This window comes from Bos mutus, chromosome 2 (genome assembly GCF_027580195.1).
Source record: "Bos mutus isolate GX-2022 chromosome 2, NWIPB_WYAK_1.1, whole genome shotgun sequence".
Lineage (NCBI taxonomy): Eukaryota > Metazoa > Chordata > Mammalia > Artiodactyla > Bovidae > Bos > Bos mutus.
The window spans coordinates 70,257,329-70,276,415 of NC_091618.1; the positions used below are offsets into that span (position 1 = coordinate 70,257,329).

The following is a 19,087-nucleotide window of genomic DNA, read 5'->3' on the forward strand; positions in this document are numbered from 1 at the left end:
TTCAATGTGCAAGTTCTTTCTCCAGAGTTATCTCAAGGTCATTTAAAATCCTAATATCTATGTATTGTCAAGACAATACACAGGCATTTATTCCACTTCACAAAAATTTGCATTAAACTTCAGGTAGCTCTATCTCAATCTCAACTGCCATCCCTCAAACTCACAATAAAGCATTCTTTTAAGAGTTAGCTTTAGGCTTGTGCCACTGGAGTTCACCTTGCACATTTTATGAGGAAGCGCTGGTAGAAAACCTAACAGGATATAAGGAAATAAAAATGCTTACTTCTTTGATAAAGTATAACTTCAGTTCATTTCTTTGCTACTAAGGCTCAAGGCCACTTATTAATACTGAAGGAACTTTAATCATCTCCTTTTGCTATTGGTGCTCATTTTGAGAATATAAAGGGCCCAAGAAGGAAAGCTGCTGGGGAATGGGAAATGATCTTGCCAAGAATGTAGGTGACACAGAGCACACAGCCCCTGGTCTCAGAACACCATAAATTCCCAGTTCTTGTAATTTTATGATGTCAGTTAAAAAAAAAAAAAGTTGAGATTTTCTGTTGCAAAGGACTAACCAATGTCCAAAAAAGGGTATACATACCTTGAATATATTCTGGAATATAAAACTGAAATCACAATCCTGAGGCCAAAGCACAGTACCTCAGATCAGACTAAAACAGGAAGAGCAATGGGCCAAACCAATTCATGCTGTTTCACCCAACATTCAGTTTGATGGATAAAATACCCCACCGCAAGGAGCTCTTGATCACATATTGCTAAATGGAGGTAATTTTTAATTTTTTTTTCTAAGAAACCTTAATTTACCCTTTATATATTAACCTTAAAAAACTTAAGTTGGTGGGTGTCTCAAGTCTGCATGTATTCAAGACAATTAACAAATCATGTCTTTGTAACATGAGATGTAACGAATCTTAGACTTCTTTGACTTTGCAATTAACTTGGCATTTCTCCAATGATCTACATCACTAAAGAGAAATTGAACAAAGCCTAACCTTAAAGAAGAGTCTCAGGTAGCAAATACCACTTCTGTTTTGCTATTATAGTCCCTGCATCTTGAACAGTACTTAGTATACAGAATGTTCCAAACAAATACTGCAGAATAAATCACACTCTGAACGATGAAACAGCCTAAGGAATATTTCATTTTTAAAAGCCATGCTGAAAATGGCATCCTTTAAATGGGAAAGTGAATGTTTTTGGTATAACTCAGATCCAAACTGCTCTTGACAGCAGCAAATCTAAATGAAATATATTCATTAATGGAGAAGAGAGAGACATCTAGTGGATGGATTCAAAGACTAAACTCAAAAGCTACCTCTGCCACTCCTTCCATCTGTTAAATGTCTTTTAAGTCACGTGTCTTCTTTGTGAAATAGGTAAAAACAAGTAGTACCTTCAATTTCAATAATATAAAAATGCTAAAGATTAAGTGTAGTCTCCTACGTGGGGTTTAAGAAGTCATATCTTTCTCCTTGGGGAAAAAGTACTTAAAACCATTTAATTCATTCTTCCAATGCCCTAAGAAATAATGTCCAGAGTTGTTACTTCCATTTTATAAAGGTGGAAAAGAAAATTAGGTAGGAAAATAGTACTGTTCAGATCAAATAACCATATATGTATTTTTTTAGATATATCAATGACAGATGAATTCAGACATACAACTCAAAGGCAATCCAAATGTGGAATCATTAGCAAATCCTTGAAGTTATTAAAATATATACATAAAGTGTTGAACTACTTTTTCAATGAACCATCTTACAAAAGATGAATTTTAAAGACAGCTGTAAATGTATATGTAAATTTTTAATTTGTGCCAAATTTGTGACCTATTTTTAAAACAGATATCCCCCTGCCTGCATTGTAAGTATTCTTTTAAATTACTGGATCAAAACAGTGACAAGATCAGAAATATCATTTCCACAAGTCCTTTTTGAACCAGATCTTTTTTCCAAGAAATATCTGAGCACTTCCCACATGCCATGATAACTTCCTAACATTATCATAAACTTCACTTTTTATTTGTAGTCTAAAAATGCTTTCTCTGTTTCTAAAACCAGTTCAGGTACTAATTAATAAAAAAACAGTTATGCCATTGACAAATTTAAATTTCAGTATTAGTGAGACCCGAAATATGGTACATAAATTTAGCATTTTAGAGATACATGGCTAAAATGTGTAAGAGCTCAAATATGCCATTTCACCTATATTGGGACAGTTTAAGATTCCAAAGCTTGTTCTGTATATGAGGTGTCCTTTACTTTCTTTTTAAAGACCATTGCCTCTTAACATCTAATTCAGTCTCAAATAGACATCCTGAGTTTTAGGCTCTTGCTATTCATTCAGCCCTCTGGCCTGGTAACTATGGGCATCATGCACGACTTGGTAGACATTAAGTCATTTAACACCTTCCTCTTATAAACAGCATCTAGCATAAGAATGCTGGTATGAGCTCTCCCAAGAGAATGATGAGTCTGAGAGGCTAAGCAATGTTGCCAAATAAATTTTGGAAAACAAAATCATATGCTATTCAATATAAACAAATATCATTCCCAACAAGTCCTATTCTGCGACTATTAAAGTGGTCTCACACAATGTGTTTCCTCATCTATAAAGTGAGTTTAAGTAGACCAAACTCTGAAAATTCCCCAGTGATACTGATGTCAATTTGGGTGTGATATCAACCTTAACTGCATCCACTTTTAAGTCAGTCAGTGTTTGAAGGAGACACCTTCTCATCTTATGTCCCACTCTTCAAACTTGTCTACAATCACTTGCACACTCTCTGCCCAACTACTAATCGTTTCACAGGCTGTTTCTTCTATAACTAAAAACATCTTCCCCATCTACTCTCCAACTACCAAAATCTTATTCTTCTTTCAGGATCTCAGGAAAGACCAGTAGTATTTCAATACAAAGTGAAGTACTTCTCTGTGAAGTACTTCCATCATCTCATGAATATATGTAACATCTCAGCTAAGCATCATGGCACCAAAAACAAGTCTCAGATTTTTTTACTGCCCAGCCTTCTAAACAATGGATTCTTAAGAATTTGTTTGGGAATGATACCATGTATGGCCAATAAGAGAAAGACTGTGTGGTTCTAATTCCAGTATTAACTTTCTAATAAACCTCCAAGAGATTAACAGCCTACCATACCACTGACTTATTAATTGAAAATGGAGAAAATTTTGAAGTCATCACCTCTAAATCAATTGGTTTAAAATGAAATTTGAACAAAACAATCATAACTGATCAATAAAAACCAGAGCTAGAAATCAGTAGTTTTTTTTACTGTTGATATTGAATGTTACAAAACATTTCAGGGCATTTCAATTAGCCTTGTACAATGCAATGATTTTCAGAGACATGGTCATTTACATCAGAGATTTCAAAATGATCAAAGACCTAGTTAAGGAACTACTGAAGATCTACTTCAGAAAATTTGATCACTTAAATAATTCCCCACTGTTTTATGTAAAGTATCACTGTTTTATTTTTAAGGCAAAAACTACTGGCATTAAAAAACATTAATAATTGAGTCTTAAGTTTTCTGATACAGATTTTTTTAAGGAAAAAAGCTATATACTCAAGTAACTCAAACTGTTAATTTCAAAGTGAAAAATGGCTTTTATTCATTCATCTATCAGACACAGCCACCTAACCACCACACTGTGCCAGACAATACTGTAAGGCCCTAGAAAGAGTATATGGATAAGACAAACCCTACTTTGAGATTTCACTTTTGTCAACTATTGTTGGGTACCATTTATCAGTATTTTAAGAATCTCAGGCACACATAAAATACTCATTTTAAACCATAAAGTGTTGAAAGTGTTAGTCACTCAGTAGTGTCCTACTCTTTGTGACCCCATGGACTGTAGCCCACCAGGCTTCTCTGTCCACAAATTCTCCAGGCTAGGATACTGGAGTGGGTAGCCAGCCATTCCCTTCTCCAGGGGATCTTCTCATTCCAGGGATCAAATTGGGTCTCCTGCATTGAAGGCAGATTGTTTCCCTTCTGAGCCATCAGGGAAGCTAATTTTAAACCACAGCCGCACTTATATTGGGCTTCCCAGGTGGGGTTATTGGTAAAGAACCTGCCTGCCAATGCAAGAGACTAAGACACAGGTTTGATCCCTGGGTGAGGAAGATCCTCTGGAGAAGTAAATGGCAACCAGCTCTAGTATTCTTGCCTGGAGAGTCCCAAGGACGGAGAAGCCTGGTGGGTTACAATCCATAGGATCACAAAGAGTCGGATAGGACTGAAGTGACTTAGCACACTTATATTGTGTATGTATTTTCCACTTCACCTGAGTTTTCTCCCTAAAACCCACTACCACCACCACCATCTTTACGAAAAGAAATTCTAAGTTAACATGATGTTTTGCAAAACTCAGGGCAAAATATTCCTCACTCCTCTGAGAGCATCTTTACTAATACATTAGCCTCTGAGCTCAGGGCAGATGTTCTATTCACCCTCATGCAGTGCCTGAATCACAGTATGTAGTCAGGAAGTGCCCGTGAGATTAGAGGCCCCAGATTTGATGCACTACATAGAGTATAAATGAGTTGTAGTGTCTGAATAAAACTAAAACTATTTTGACTCAGCATCTTAGCTTTAAATGTAATACATAAAAATCACCAAAAGTGAAGAAACACTGGAAAACAGTATAAGAATAATAATTTGCTAAATCAAAATAAAGAATACTTTTCTTCTTCCATTTTTAATTTCCTTATTTTCTTCTTTCAGGTTTTTTTCCCCCAATTGCCACTTTTTCCAAATCATTCATTTCTATTTTTGTTTTTTTGTTTTTTTTTACTGTGCCTGTGACACTGGAACAATGTTAAAGTAATTCTAAATTCAAATAGGTGTTATTTCCTTTCAGCTCCAAGTTAAAAATGTATCAGTTAAACTGGGTTATGGCATAGACAATATCAAAGACAACCATAGATTTTAACTTGTTTTTGTTAAGGTTCTACCAAGACCAAGCAGGTTATAAAGAAAACTCTGGAATGCTGGGGGAAAATGTGGAAGAGAGATGAACATTTATATAGTACTGTGGTGTTATTAACAATGAGTCGCAGAAATCCGTTTCCACTAATGTCTAAAAACTTTTCATACTCACAAGCAGATCTAAATATTGTTGCTTAAGGTTAGCTTAGATGTGATATGGAACTAATTATAAAAATAAATTTTTATTTTCTGAATTTGCTGTGAAAGTTCCTTATAAACTCTCAATAACAACTCTGCCCCAGGCCAACTATATAGAGTAAGTGTTATTACACAGAAACATATTCTAAAAGACAGGATTCCAATATGAATGAGAGAATGCTTCACTCCTAGAGTTGGCACATATTTTGGTTTGTATGTTAGCTAATATATTTAGTCCCTGTTAACCGAAGCTGAGATTCTTGGTGTTAACAGTTAAAGAAGAGACTGCCAAGGGCTATCCAAGGTACTCAAGCTTACTGATGATGAATTACAAAATATCAGGGAGTACGGGGTCACAAGAGTCAGAGATGGGATGGTAAGAAAATCACAAATTCACTGGATTTCACTAGTGACAGAAAGTCCAGTATTTATAACAGCACTCTTTACAATGACACAAATAAGCTTTTACATTACAAATAATTTCCTCAACATTGTTACAAGTACTCTAGTACCACCTTTAGGGTTATCTGAAAGTTTTTATTCATATAGACATATTCTCTAGGACTTCTCTAGAAATTAAGTAAAGAATAGAGAACATAATAGCCTATTATCCACACAGTTCATTTTATTTCTGAAGGTATTTCTAGAAACTGCAAGAACAATTTATTTCCATTTTTTAAAGTAGCTTTGAAAACAAACCAAAAAATGTATATTAAGGGACCTGAATATATTAACTGCCTTATCTCTTATCAAAAAGGAAGATCAATCAGAACAGGATGATTACTTGCAGTATACATCTTTTAGAGATTTTAAGGGTAAGCTGTACTTACCAAAGAGTAAACATCATATTAGAGAGAGCCATCATCTATTTTATTTCTGTCTGTTAGTATTTCCAATTGATTAAAAGTCCTGCCTATCAAAAAAGAGACCTTTAAAAACATCTTTACTACCACAAACAGATTAGTCTCACAACTCATAAAAACTGCATTGTTAATCCAGGTAACACTGTGCTGTGACATGCTTAGTCGCTCAATTGTGTCCAACTCTTTGCAACCCTGTGGACTGCAGCCTGCCAGGTTCCTCTGTCCATGGGGATTCTCCAGGCAAGAATACTGGAGTGGGTTGTCATGCCTTCTTCCAGGAGATCTTTCCAACCCAGCTCTCGAGCATTGTGGGGGGATTCTTTACTATCTGAGCCACCAGGGAAGCCCAAGAATACTGGAGTGGATAGCCTATCCCCTCTCCAGGGGATCTTCCTGGCCCAGGAATCAAACCAGGGTCTCCTGCATGTAGGCGATTCTTTACCAGCTGAGCTACCAGGGAAGCTCCCAGATAACACTACTATCTTATATATAAATTGAATTAAAGTCGAGCAAGTTCAAACAATATGTCCATGATTATATAAATTTTTTTTTCATGTTTTAACAATAACAACAATAATAAAAGTTGAAGGACTTGTATTATCAATCTGTAGAACTAGAATAAAAATTTCAACAATTGGCTTTAGGCTTCAGTCTGGTGTTTTTCCAATGTAACATGCTTATGCAGTCTCTTATACTGGTGTTATAGGTTTTAATCACCTTGGCCAACCTCTATACATATACAACCAAGGGTGCAATAAATTAATGATATACAATGACAGGAGAGATGTAAAGGACGTAAGACCACTGTTTCTATCATATTATATACCAGGAAACATACAGGAAAGGCTAGAGACTTCTTGTTTCCCCAAGTAAGTTTAAGCTTAAAACAAAATTTCTGACCCTCAAGTTTATTTATTTACTATTCAATCATCTCAGATGGAAAAGACAGTTATGACAATACTAATAATAATACTGTTTTGGGCCAGGTGGATAAAATCTTTAAGGCTTATTAATTTAGTTCTGTATCAAAAGATCTTTGAAAAAGCAAAGTGCAGAACAGTATATATAGTAAGCTCTTATTTCTGTAAAACAAGGGAGCTATATTCATTCCTATATGCACAGAAAATTACAAGGACATAAAAGACATTCTAAGAGTGTAATGATGAGAAAAAATGAGGCTAGGGTAGGAAAGAAATCTTTCATTATGTACTCTTTGGTACTACTTGAACAGTTTTTTTTTTTTTTAACAATGTTCATGAAATACTTTTTCAAATAAAACAAGATCTTTGATCCTGACAGGATTACCATTTTACAACATACAGTATGTTCCTGACTGCCACACTCAAAAGAATTAAGATTCACATAAATGATTAATATAATTTTAAACATCCATATTCACTCTAAATAAAAACTAAAGTTTACTCCTCAAATCTATATTAAAGACAAAAACACTTTAACTGTTCTTAGATTTTTGGACAGAAGTATATATTAATATTAATCCTGTGTGGTTTTTCATGGTTAATGAAGTTCAAGTGTTCACTGGTATTACTGCTTAAGTTCTAAAAGCCTATAAAACATCTCTCATTTTAGTCTTCTATAAATAACTGGCAAAATTTCAAGTTCACAAGAAATTTTCTACCACATATATAGAGAGATTTCAATGAATTCTACTATTTCAACAGAAATAAAAAGCATATAAATATATAAACACAAAGTAGAACGACACTGCTTCTAAAAAAAAAAAAACATTAGAAAAGGTAATTCAGTTTTAATTTATTTTCATCACTTGTTCTTCATGATCCAGATTATTTTAAAATGTAATGAAAATTAACTTTCCATGATATGTCAGGGACTGGCACTAAAAAAATTTCTGGACTGCAAATGAGTTATACAAATGAAAATATCAAATGGAGATCCAGTTATCAAAATGAAAGCACTCAACATATTAAAAGTTCACAATTATTTGTTTAGAGCACATAAAAAAGTCAGCTCACTAACCAACTGTTGAGATTTTAAAGAACTATTGCAGAGGTTTGAAGAAAATAGATTTATTAGTTAACTTATAAAGATTAAAGAGCTTAAAACAAGTATTAAAAAGAAATTTGTGCCTTTATTAGAATGGTGTTAGGCTTTAAATATACCAATTTGGGTAATCAAATTATTCATTTTTTAATAAGAAATGACACTACAGAACTGCAATACTGGTCCAACAGTCTTGTCTTTACTTTTCCTTTAAAGCGAGAAAACAGAATGCAAGTAATCAGAAAGCACTAGCAGGCATCAGTTAATCCAAGACACTAGCTTCTTAGTTCCAAAAGCACTTGCAAAGAAAACCATTGGGGGGCACAGGAGGGTGGAAGCACTTCATAATAACTGGAATCCCATGAGTGTGTGTGTACGCCAAGTCTCACAGGCTATTTTTTGTATTTATCCTTTACTTGGTCACTTTTTTATTTTTACCCTCAAATACTAGTTTTTCTTTGACATTTTTTCCTCAAAGTATAAAAAGTATGAAATATAAACAAGCTCTTGCATTGCACACACTTCAAAGTGTACAATTCAAGCATTATAGAGCTATCTACATACTGATAAATCCCATCAAATCTTGGATAATTCAATAATATACAAAATACCAGGGCACAGAAAGAACTAAAACCCACTTCTTTTGATACACGTAAGATTCAAATATTCAATCTAAAGAAAAACACTTAATCATTTTGGCTCTCCTCTACATTCGCATGTTGATATACTTATTAAAATATTCCTGTATAATTAATGTTTGGTCTTATTATTTCAAGTCAGGTTCAAAACCAGCCATCCAGACAAAACAGGTAATCAGAAAGACTATTTCTTCCCCACCTCCCTAACCCCAATAACTATGAAGCCAATTTTACGACATGACTCCAAACACTGGATTGTGACGACAAATGCTAGGTCCAATTTCTTCATAATCCTTTTTGGTGTGGCATACTTGGTAGAACTCAGGCTGAAAATAAAAACAGATTTTTGGAAAGGTCAAAAATGTACCACTTTAAATCCAAAACGTTTATCAGTCCATTTATGGTAGCTGAACAAAGCTTTCAAATTCTAGCAACTGTGACTCAAAACCAGCTACAAGTCTATAACCAAAACTGAAAAGGAGCATTTGACAAAAGTCTCTCCAATCCCTCTCCTCAACGTTTGTTTCTCCTGGAATTTTTCAATTTTGAAAAAATTGAATGGAATGGAAGGCTAAATCTCAAATGCCCAACTATTCTGTTGTGGCTTTCCCACACTGTACAGTGAATCAAGAAAAGCAGCAGCATTCATGTAAGTTACAGATGATGTATTCCAGGTCATGCTCCAAAAACTTCTAGATGAACTTGCTTTCCTCACTGAAGGTCTGGTATAGACAGACTATTCCATAGTCTATTACCTCATTTCTCCAAGGAGAAAGTTACACACTCAACTAGGTGATAGAGACAGCACAAATGAAGACAATTCAAATTAAGGAAGAAAATAACTTTTACCTCTTATTTTTAAATGCTTTTATTGAAATCCAAGGTTGTATGGTTTTCAATAATTCAAATAAAAGTTCTTACATTTTATTTTATACTGTGTACTATAGGATAAAGCTAAAAAAGTTAAGTCACTCAGTCGTGTACAACTCTTTGCGACATCATGGACTGCAGCCCACGAGGCTCCTCTGTCCATGGATTTTCCAGGCAAGGATACTGGAGTGGGTTGCCGTTTCCTTCTCCAGGTACTACAGGATAGAGCACCACTACTTACGAGGTGAAGGATGTTAAAATTTAAAGTATCTTTTAAAGGGACTTTAAGATGTTTTGGTTTGGGAGAGGTATCTTATTAATTCCCTTGACTCAAGTTTAGAACATCATACTTTTTATGTGGTAACTTAATATTTTAAAATATTTGCACAGAAAAAACAATGACCTTCTGATACCTGTATTACTACAGAGTTAAGCCTGTGCTCTGCAGCAAAAGAAGCTACCACAATGAGAAATCTGCACACTGCAATGAAGAACAGCCTCCAGTTGCTGAAACTAGAAAAAGCCCACGTGCAGCAATGAAGATTCAGCACATCCAAAAAAAAAATATGTTAAATAAATTTTAAAAAGAACTGCTCACTCAAAAAATGTCTAGCAAGAACAACAAAAAAAAACCCAAAAAAACCAGTAAGTCCAAATAAATTCCACTTTTCAAAAATACTATGTTTATTTGTGTTCAATTTTAAAACTTTCCTGTGCAATATTACATAAAAATTTAAGAAATTTCTCTTGTTCTTCTAAATTGTTTAAGTTGATAAATTACTTTATCTTTAAAACAAAAAGGTCAAATTTTAAAGCTTCATTTCACTTACTGTGGAAGCCAGCATAGATCCTCCAAACCAAACTGCGTATCGTTGCATGTGATGTGTAATGACTTGTACATCAATAGGTTTTGGCTATAAAAGATGTAGTAAGATCAGTTCAATGGTAAACTCATATAACAATTCTTGTATTATTTAACCTTAGTTGTACATACTCAAAAATAAACAAACAAAAAAGATGTGAGGTGGGGGTGTACATAGAGCAAAACAATGTAACAGAAACAAATTAAGCTAATTTTATTATTTTAAAAAAAAATATAACCACAGTAAAGTAAGGGAAACGAACTAATCCAGGTAACCCATGAACACAGTATTAGGACTACGCCCTCAAGGTTAAGCTAAAAACTAAGCAAACACTGAACTCTCATTAGTCGGTCTATTTCTCACAGTGGCATGGATCAATAACTCTAAAATGACTACATATGTATTCCAGGACTGAGCAAACAACAAACATAAGGCTGGTTTCTCACCATCAGAGAAGAGCATTACAAATATAGGAAGGTATAAGGCTAGAATGAACCTTACAGTATTCTGGAACTTCTATTATCAGTATGAATCTGTAGTTTTTAGTTTAAACAGAGAACTAGATTTATATGCACACACACACACACAAACACACACACACACACAAACACACACACTACATCTGACTGCCAACAAGGCCTAGATGCACTGACCCCTCAGTAACAACTGAATATATATCTAGTGTCCAAATCCTGGTTTCTTTTAATTGAAGTACAGTTGGTTTACAATATTGTGTTAGTTTTTGGAATTTGGAATTCCAAAACATAATTCCAAATAATGGAATTTGCAAAATACCACTTGGCAACTACCACAGCAATAACTAAATATGATGTTATAAGCAGTGGCTGAGACTTTGATGAAAAACAAGGCAGTTATACATAATCTGAAAGTATCATCCTATAAGATTCTTATTAAATATAAAGGAAAAAATAATAACTTTATAATAGAGACACCTGACACACTTAACCAGGTGATCCAAGTTAACATATAAAACAAATCATGCGTCTGGCAATGCAATGCAGTAAAAAGAATACAATATCACTTCTGTACTATTACTGCAAAAAATGCATTATCTGAACCCAATCATAAGAAAACATCAGACAAACCCAAACTGAGAAACAGCTTGCAAAATAAATTTCCTGTTGTCTTCAAAAATATTAAAATTATAAAAGACAAAAAAAAAATGAGTACTTTTTCCAGATAAGAGGGAAATGAAACCAAATTCAAACATATGATCTTGGACTGACTCTAGACCAGAAAAAAAAAAAAAAAATATATATATATATATATAAAATATATTATTTTTATATATATATTTTGATTTTGATAATTGTAATGGCCTGTTTTTAGGAAATACACACTAACGTTTAGGGTAATAGGCTATATTTGCAAGTCACTCTCAAATAGTTCAGGAAGATACATGTATACATACATATATTTATAAAAATAGAAAAAATAAAGCAAATATGCTAAAATTTAGAAATCTAGGAGATGAATATATAGGAATTCCACTAGAATTTGCCAACAGTTTCAAAGTATGAAATTATTTTGGAATAAAAAAAATTTTTAATTTATGTATCACAAAAAGATATGGCTTTTTGTTACTATAAAAAAGCTATTTGACTGTCATTTAAAATTGGATTGACAGAAAAAAAAGCCAGATTTAAATACAGATATATAAAGATGTTATAAAGATCCATAAAAATAACTACTGAATAAAATAAAAGGGAAGGTGGAGTACTCCAGTATGTATGATTTTTCCTATATTATTAGATATGTTAGCACAGTGCTGATATCACTGAGAGGAAAAAAAAAAATCAGTTCTTATTTAGAAATGTGTAAGAAGCATAAAAATATTTTAACATTTTTATTTAGCTGCAATGAGTCATTACAAACTAAACCACCACTTTTTACTGTACTCCAAGGAATAGTTTAAAGATAATCAAAATTTAGGGGCTGAAAGTAGTCAGCTATCATGCAATTCTTCAAACAGCAGTAAAGCAGAGTGTTGTATCTACTGCTTTCAAGTAATTCTGGGTGACTGGTAGTCTCGGATGAAGCCCTCATTCTTGGTAATTTTCCAAGCTGCATAAATGTGCTTTACTTAGTAACATATCTTCTGAATCAATGTTTTGCTTCAATATCCCACAATATCCCATAATGAAAATGAAACAAATTTACTGAAAATTTGTCTTACAAATATGTAAAGCAGTCATCTGAGAATTTGAAGTTAATTTTGATTTTTTTTGACAGCAAGCCCAAAATTACAGGACAGAAATTGAAAGGTTATTTTCCTGTACCACCAATCTCATTTCACACTATGAGGCTGCTATAGGAGAGGATAAAGTCAGTGTGTGAAAACAGGTGAAATCACACAACAGTCTCTCTCTTTCAACTCTGCTTTGTTGTCCTGCTATAAAAGGTATTTAATATTTTGTAGACTCATAAAGAATATTATTCCTGGAATATGCAACAAATCTACTATATGTAAATTATTTGTGAGATAAACATTAAAAAAATCTCTCTCACAGCTATAAAAGTGAAAGTGCTAGTCACTCAGTCACGGCTGACTCTGCGACCCCACGACAGCCCACCAGGCTCCTCTGTCCATGGAATTCTCCAGGCAACAATACTGCAGTGGGCTGTCGTATTTTCCAGAAATATAGGTTATATCCTAGAGGAATGGAATGACCAAGAATATCATGGATATGAATCTATAAAATTAACCACTTTCCATTAGATACCTCAGGCTCCTCTTACCTTCCAAAGAAAAGCTGGCAGACATTCTACATTTCCAATACAATAATCAAGGCACCCTCAACCTTTCCACCAATAATTGAGAAAACCTACCTTCAATCTACCACCACTCAATTCCTCACTTAATTTCAGCCTGGCATCTACAGTTCTTTTCAAATCTCTTTGCAAACGACGTCCAAAGTCCCTGAACATGGTTGAACCTCCAGAGAGGACAATATTCTGTATTAGTAGAGAAAAATAAATAAATAGAACTTTTACATAAAGAGAAGTTTAGATGTGGTTTTAAATCTACATTCACCAACAGAGAGAAAATAAAGACATTTTTAGAAGTGTGACTTAGAATACAATTTTGCTATAAACACTGACCTTGTAGAGAGGACGTCTGACATCGATAGGACAATTCTGAATTACTTCATCTACAACTTCTGAGATAGGCTGGGTAAAGTCTGGGTTAGCAAACTGAAAAGTAAGTTGGACACATGATAGAGATTAGACCACTACTGATTTAAATATCACAATTAAAAATTAAGAAACTTTTCAGTTAAAAAATAAAGGACTTATAGAAATATTAAATTCTGGTCTCTGATTCAAATTAAAGACACTGAAATCAGAGATTTCAAAAGAAATAAAATTAAAATAATGATTACATATACCATTTCATAACCATCAGATTAGCAAAAATGTAAAGCCAAACATATACTATGACCTGGCAAAAATCTATATAAATGGGAGCACTTTACAATGCTGATGAGAACATACATTGATGTAAAGATTACTCACTATAGCACTTTAGCATTCAAAAGAAAGTTCCTGAGATTAACTCTCTCTGATACTATTGACTGGTATTTTCTGCGGAATAATTCAAAACAAGTCTATCTTAAAAAAAGAAACAAGACTTACCTCTGGATGAAAAAAAATTTCAGGTCCCAAGAATCTCTCATATCCAACATCAATGGAAAACTCTTTCTTTGAGATAGCATTGATTCCAGTATACTGTTTAATCCACTTTGATCCATCTGTATCATACTTGTTAAATTCTTTTACTAAGTCTGGGCAGACATAACTATAGCGCTCCTAGAAAACGAAGAGTAATTTTTCCCTCTTGTTTTAGGAAAAGCAAAACAGAATGGTATTTATTTTCAGTAAACTAAAATCAAATCAAAAAATATCTTCAGAAAATAAAATTCAGAGACTAAGATGAAGAAAATTTTATGTTAGGATGTTATCATATGTATAGTACAAATAAACAGCTCATCTCCTGGGCTTCACATACAAATAGAATAAGATTTAACAAAGAGTTGATTTCTAATATTTCAGTGCTACTTCATGAAAGCACTCATTAATGTCATACAAAATTTTATACTGTTTCAATAATTAAAGGACTTTATATTTTAGAAAAGAGAAAACATAAAATACAAAAGAATTGCAGAATAAATACCTGACTTAACCACACAAATTAATACAATAAGAGGTACAAATTATTAGGTATAAAATAAACTTCAAGGATGTATTGTACAACATGGGGAATATAGCCAATATTTTGAATGAACTATGATCTTTAAAAGCTATGGCTCACTATGCTGTACACCTGTAACATATATATTAGAGCAACTATGCTTCATTAATGCACTATAATCATGCAAAGATTGTCAAATCAATGGAATTATTTTTACCTGGGAAGTTTTGCTTTTACGAAAAGCATATACGAAAACATATACGAAATTTTAAACATATAAGAAATTTTTTAGAAATGTTGACAAATGATAAATTTTAAAAAGCAATGCTAAATATTTTGGTATTTTGCATAAGCCCTAGTGTAGCCTACAAATTATTAAAATACCTTACACAGCCTTCACATTTTTCTTCTATCTGCCATATCATTTGAACCTACCATTGCATCTATCCTATAGCCCAATGAATCAATGACACCAAAAATTTTATTCTAACAGACAACTGTTAGAATCAGAAATAAATAAATCAGTGAAAATTGAGATGTGAGGACTCTGAAGTGAACTAATAACAGGCATACCCCATTTTACTGTGCTTTGCCGATAGCGTATTTTTTACAAACTGAAGATATCTGGCATCTGAATTATCAGATGACAGCATGCGTTAGCAAAAATTATTTTTTAATTAAAGTACAGGATTCCAAATTAAAGTATGTACATTTTATAGACATAATGCTATTGCCACTTAATAGACTGTAGTGTAACCATAACTTTTAAATGCACTGGGAAACCAAAAAATTTGTGTGACTTGCTTTTTTGTGATACTCCCTCTCCCACAGTGGGACAGAAGACAACCCATAGTACCTCCAAGGCATGCTACATTTATTTTACTTAAGACAGTAACTATGTTGAAGTCAGTTTGTATAAATGTCCTTATATGTTAGTCCTCTCAAATGTGAAATGTGGTGAGAACGAGCAACAACTTGCTAAGCCCCCAAAATTTCCTCTAAGAAATACAGAGAAAAAATATAAATAAGAATAGTGGTTTGTAACTGGGTAACAAAAGCTTTTTTTAAACTACTGTTCTTGACTTAAGAATTTTTCCTATTAATATTATAAACATGACTTTAATTTCTAACTGAATTATATTCTCAGAATCATTTTTTACCTTCACTGCCTTAGCAGTTTCCAAGGACTGCTCTGGAGGAATTCCTACTTCTCGGTCTCTCAACAATTGCTGAATAAAATATGTTATATCTCGTCCTGCGATGGGAATGTGCTTAATACAGCTGCCAATCACATACCCTTCAGCCTAGATGGGGAAAAAGTGTCAAATTTACTTTCAGTGTTTTCAAGAATCACCTAAACTAATCACTAAAGATCAATTTCTTAGATTACTACATTTGTATCCTTAAGTATTGCTTCATTCCAGGAAAACTCTTCTAGTCTTTATTCCTCAACTGTATTCTTTACAGCTAACTTACCACAGAATTTACAATACTGTACAGACACCATGAATGAGAATGGCAAGTTAGATTTATTATCCCACTGATAAGAGTTTATAACAAAGACTGAAATGACTCAAAAGCAAAGAAATAGTGAATTTCAGAAGTATTAAAGGTTTTAGATAACAGACTTCAAACAGGATATTACTGTTTAAATTTTCTATAATTTCAGCAAAAAATTTAAATTGCATTGTAGGAAATAATCATTAACACATATTTTCTATCATTTTTATAATGAAGTAGGTACCAACTTAAGTCTGAGATAGTCCATGCACTGTAATACTTCCAAATAATTTAATTTTACAGAATGAATTCATAAATTTACTACAACTCAGAAGTACAAAAATAATGTAACAAAATTAAATTTTATTAACACAGTTATTTATGAAAAAGTAGAGTATTATTATTAGATTATGATAAGTTAGATGTTTACTATAAACCATACAGCAAAACTCACCAAAATCAAATGACAATAACAAAGAAATACACAGCATAGCTAAGTCAGTAAAAAAGACAAAATGAAATTATAAAAAACATTCCATTAATTCAAAAGAATGCAGGAAAAAATAATAGGAACACCCAATTCTTAATATGCTTCATAAAACTATTCCAAGTTGGTAGCTTCTTTTTGTAAATTATCTACTCCAATATTAACTATAAGGATAAAGATCTTATTGCTTAACTGTGTAGATATTAAGAAAAGGCTGCAGTCAGGCAGAACAAGTTCAAATCCTAGCACCATGACCTACTTGGTGATGTTAAGGAACTCATGTGCATTTTATAAGTAAGTAAACTGAGGTCCTTAAAGGATAATATAATCTACAACGTAGATCTTGAGGTTAAAATGAGAATTTTAAATGAACAATTTAAGAATCTTTATGTATCTCTAAGCAGCATACATGTATCCATTATTTAATCCTCAAAACAGTTCTATTAAACAGGTTGCTATTATTGTTCCCATTCTGGAAAAAAAAAAAAGGAAAAGAATATGTAGCACTAAGAAAAATATGCCAACTAAATTATAAAAAGCTATCAAAATATTAGATATAACCCTAATTTCCAAGATATTAAAATATCCCCCAATACAATACAATAAAGTGTAGAATAGCCATATAAAAAGATATTTGGCAAAATAAGTAAAGTACTAGACATGCTACAACATGGATAAACCTTGACAACACTGGGCTATGTGAAAGGACAATCACCAAGAGTGTAGGACTCTGTTTATATGAAATATCCAGAACAAGCAAAACTATAGAGTCAGAAAAGGTAGACTGGGCTAAAGGTAAAGGGGGAGAGTGAATACTAAAAGATATAAGGTTTCTTTTTAGAGTGATAAAAATTTTTTTTAATTGACTCTGGTAATGATGCACTTTATGAATATACAAAAAACACTGCATGGTACACTATAAACGAATGAATTGTGTGGCGTGTGAATTACATCTCAAAAAAGTTTCTATTTTTTTTTTTTAAAGGACAAGTATTACTAAAACTATTATGATATCAGGAGGGTGAATTATGACATCTAACCTAAGGCAGAGGATGAGACGGCTGGATGGCATCACCGACTCAATGGACATGAGTTTGAGTGAACTCCGGGAGTTGGTGATGGACAGGGAGGCCTGGTGTGCTGCAATTCATGGGGTTGCAAAGAGTCGGACACGACTGAGAGACTGAACTGAACTGAACCTAATAATCACTCTGAGAATGTAACTGTCAACAGAGGTTGCCCAGTGTATTAAAATGAGGAATAAGAATAATGAAGAAATAGAAGTTCAAAACAATTTCATTCTTTACATGATATTCAATATAATATAAAAATTTTTTTAAAGAGAAACATTTCTATATATACCAACCCAAAGAGATCAGTATGAATTCAAGTAATAATTCTGAATCTATTGGGCACAATGAAAAAATTTAATTTGTCATTAAAAATTAGAAGTAGAAAGTCTTTGGCAGAAAAATGCCTTCTCTCACAAATAATCCAATCTGATGCATTTTTCTTAATTGTGCTTGATTAAATCCATGTAAAGCACAATCACAACTTGAGCTTTTTAATTCAAAAAATGTAATTTCCCAAAAGTCACTGATGGTCATGTGCTTTCAACTAACTGCCATTTTAGTAGAAAGCTAACACAAGTATGAAATCTGTTAATTAAGAAGAGTAAGAAAAACTATTCACTGGCTGTGGAGTAGGAAATGGCAACCCACTCCAGTATTCTTGCCTGGAGAATCCATGGACAGAGGAGTCTGGCAGGCTACAGTCCATGGGGTCACAAAGAGTTGGACATGACTGAGCGACTTAGCACATTCACTGGCTAACATAAATCCAAACTGGAAAACTGAATTCCATGTTTAAGAAAAGAAAGGCACATTTCCATTCCAGATACTGTAATTCATCATTTCCTAACTACAAACTGGAAACTTCTAGTAATTTTCTAATTATTTTTAACTACAGGCAAACCTATAGCAAAAAAAAACAAAACTGGAATTTGTTTATAAAATTCTAATAATGTGAGCAAAACACAACTATAGCTGAGCAATGACCAAATTTTAGTAAATAAATATAATATTTCAAGTTTTTTTAAAAGGTGGCATTAATCTATATAATTAAACTTTGCTAGATGTTAACTGCTATTTTGTTCAGTAATTTTAAAATATCCTTACCACAGGGATGACATGAGTGACACCGTCTCCACTGTCTATTACCGTACCAGTCAACGTCCGTTCTCCTACTTGTCTAGAGGTCCAAGACGCAGCTAAGGCAAGAACGGCCTTGAAAAAAAGAAATATGGCAGGCAAGAAAATAAAGAGTTAATAGAAAATTTCATTTTATTGTAGAACTTTATTCAATTGTAAATGTAGTATCTTTAGAAAGGAAATACACAGAATTAACTTACATTATACAATAAAATTGTTTATATCCTATATATTATTAAGACAAAGCC

General features: G+C 33.0%; 1 protein-coding gene across 1 annotated transcript in view; it reads right to left on the reverse strand.

The window, feature by feature from the left end:
- Nucleotides 1-7,789: 7,789 nt before the first annotated feature.
- ACTR3 (actin related protein 3) overlaps nucleotides 7,790-19,087 on the reverse strand; it is a 47,489-nt gene continuing 36,191 nt past the window's right edge. The window contains exons 6-12 of the mRNA XM_070389465.1: nucleotides 18,807-18,914; nucleotides 15,803-15,946; nucleotides 14,087-14,260; nucleotides 13,553-13,645; nucleotides 13,280-13,405; nucleotides 10,397-10,480; nucleotides 7,790-9,022 (exon numbers count right to left, since the gene is read on the reverse strand). Of these exons, the coding sequence (XP_070245566.1) occupies nucleotides 8,927-9,022; nucleotides 10,397-10,480; nucleotides 13,280-13,405; nucleotides 13,553-13,645; nucleotides 14,087-14,260; nucleotides 15,803-15,946; nucleotides 18,807-18,914 (825 nt within the window). The 3' untranslated portion in view covers nucleotides 7,790-8,926. The remainder of the gene's footprint in view (nucleotides 9,023-10,396; nucleotides 10,481-13,279; nucleotides 13,406-13,552; nucleotides 13,646-14,086; nucleotides 14,261-15,802; nucleotides 15,947-18,806; nucleotides 18,915-19,087) is intronic.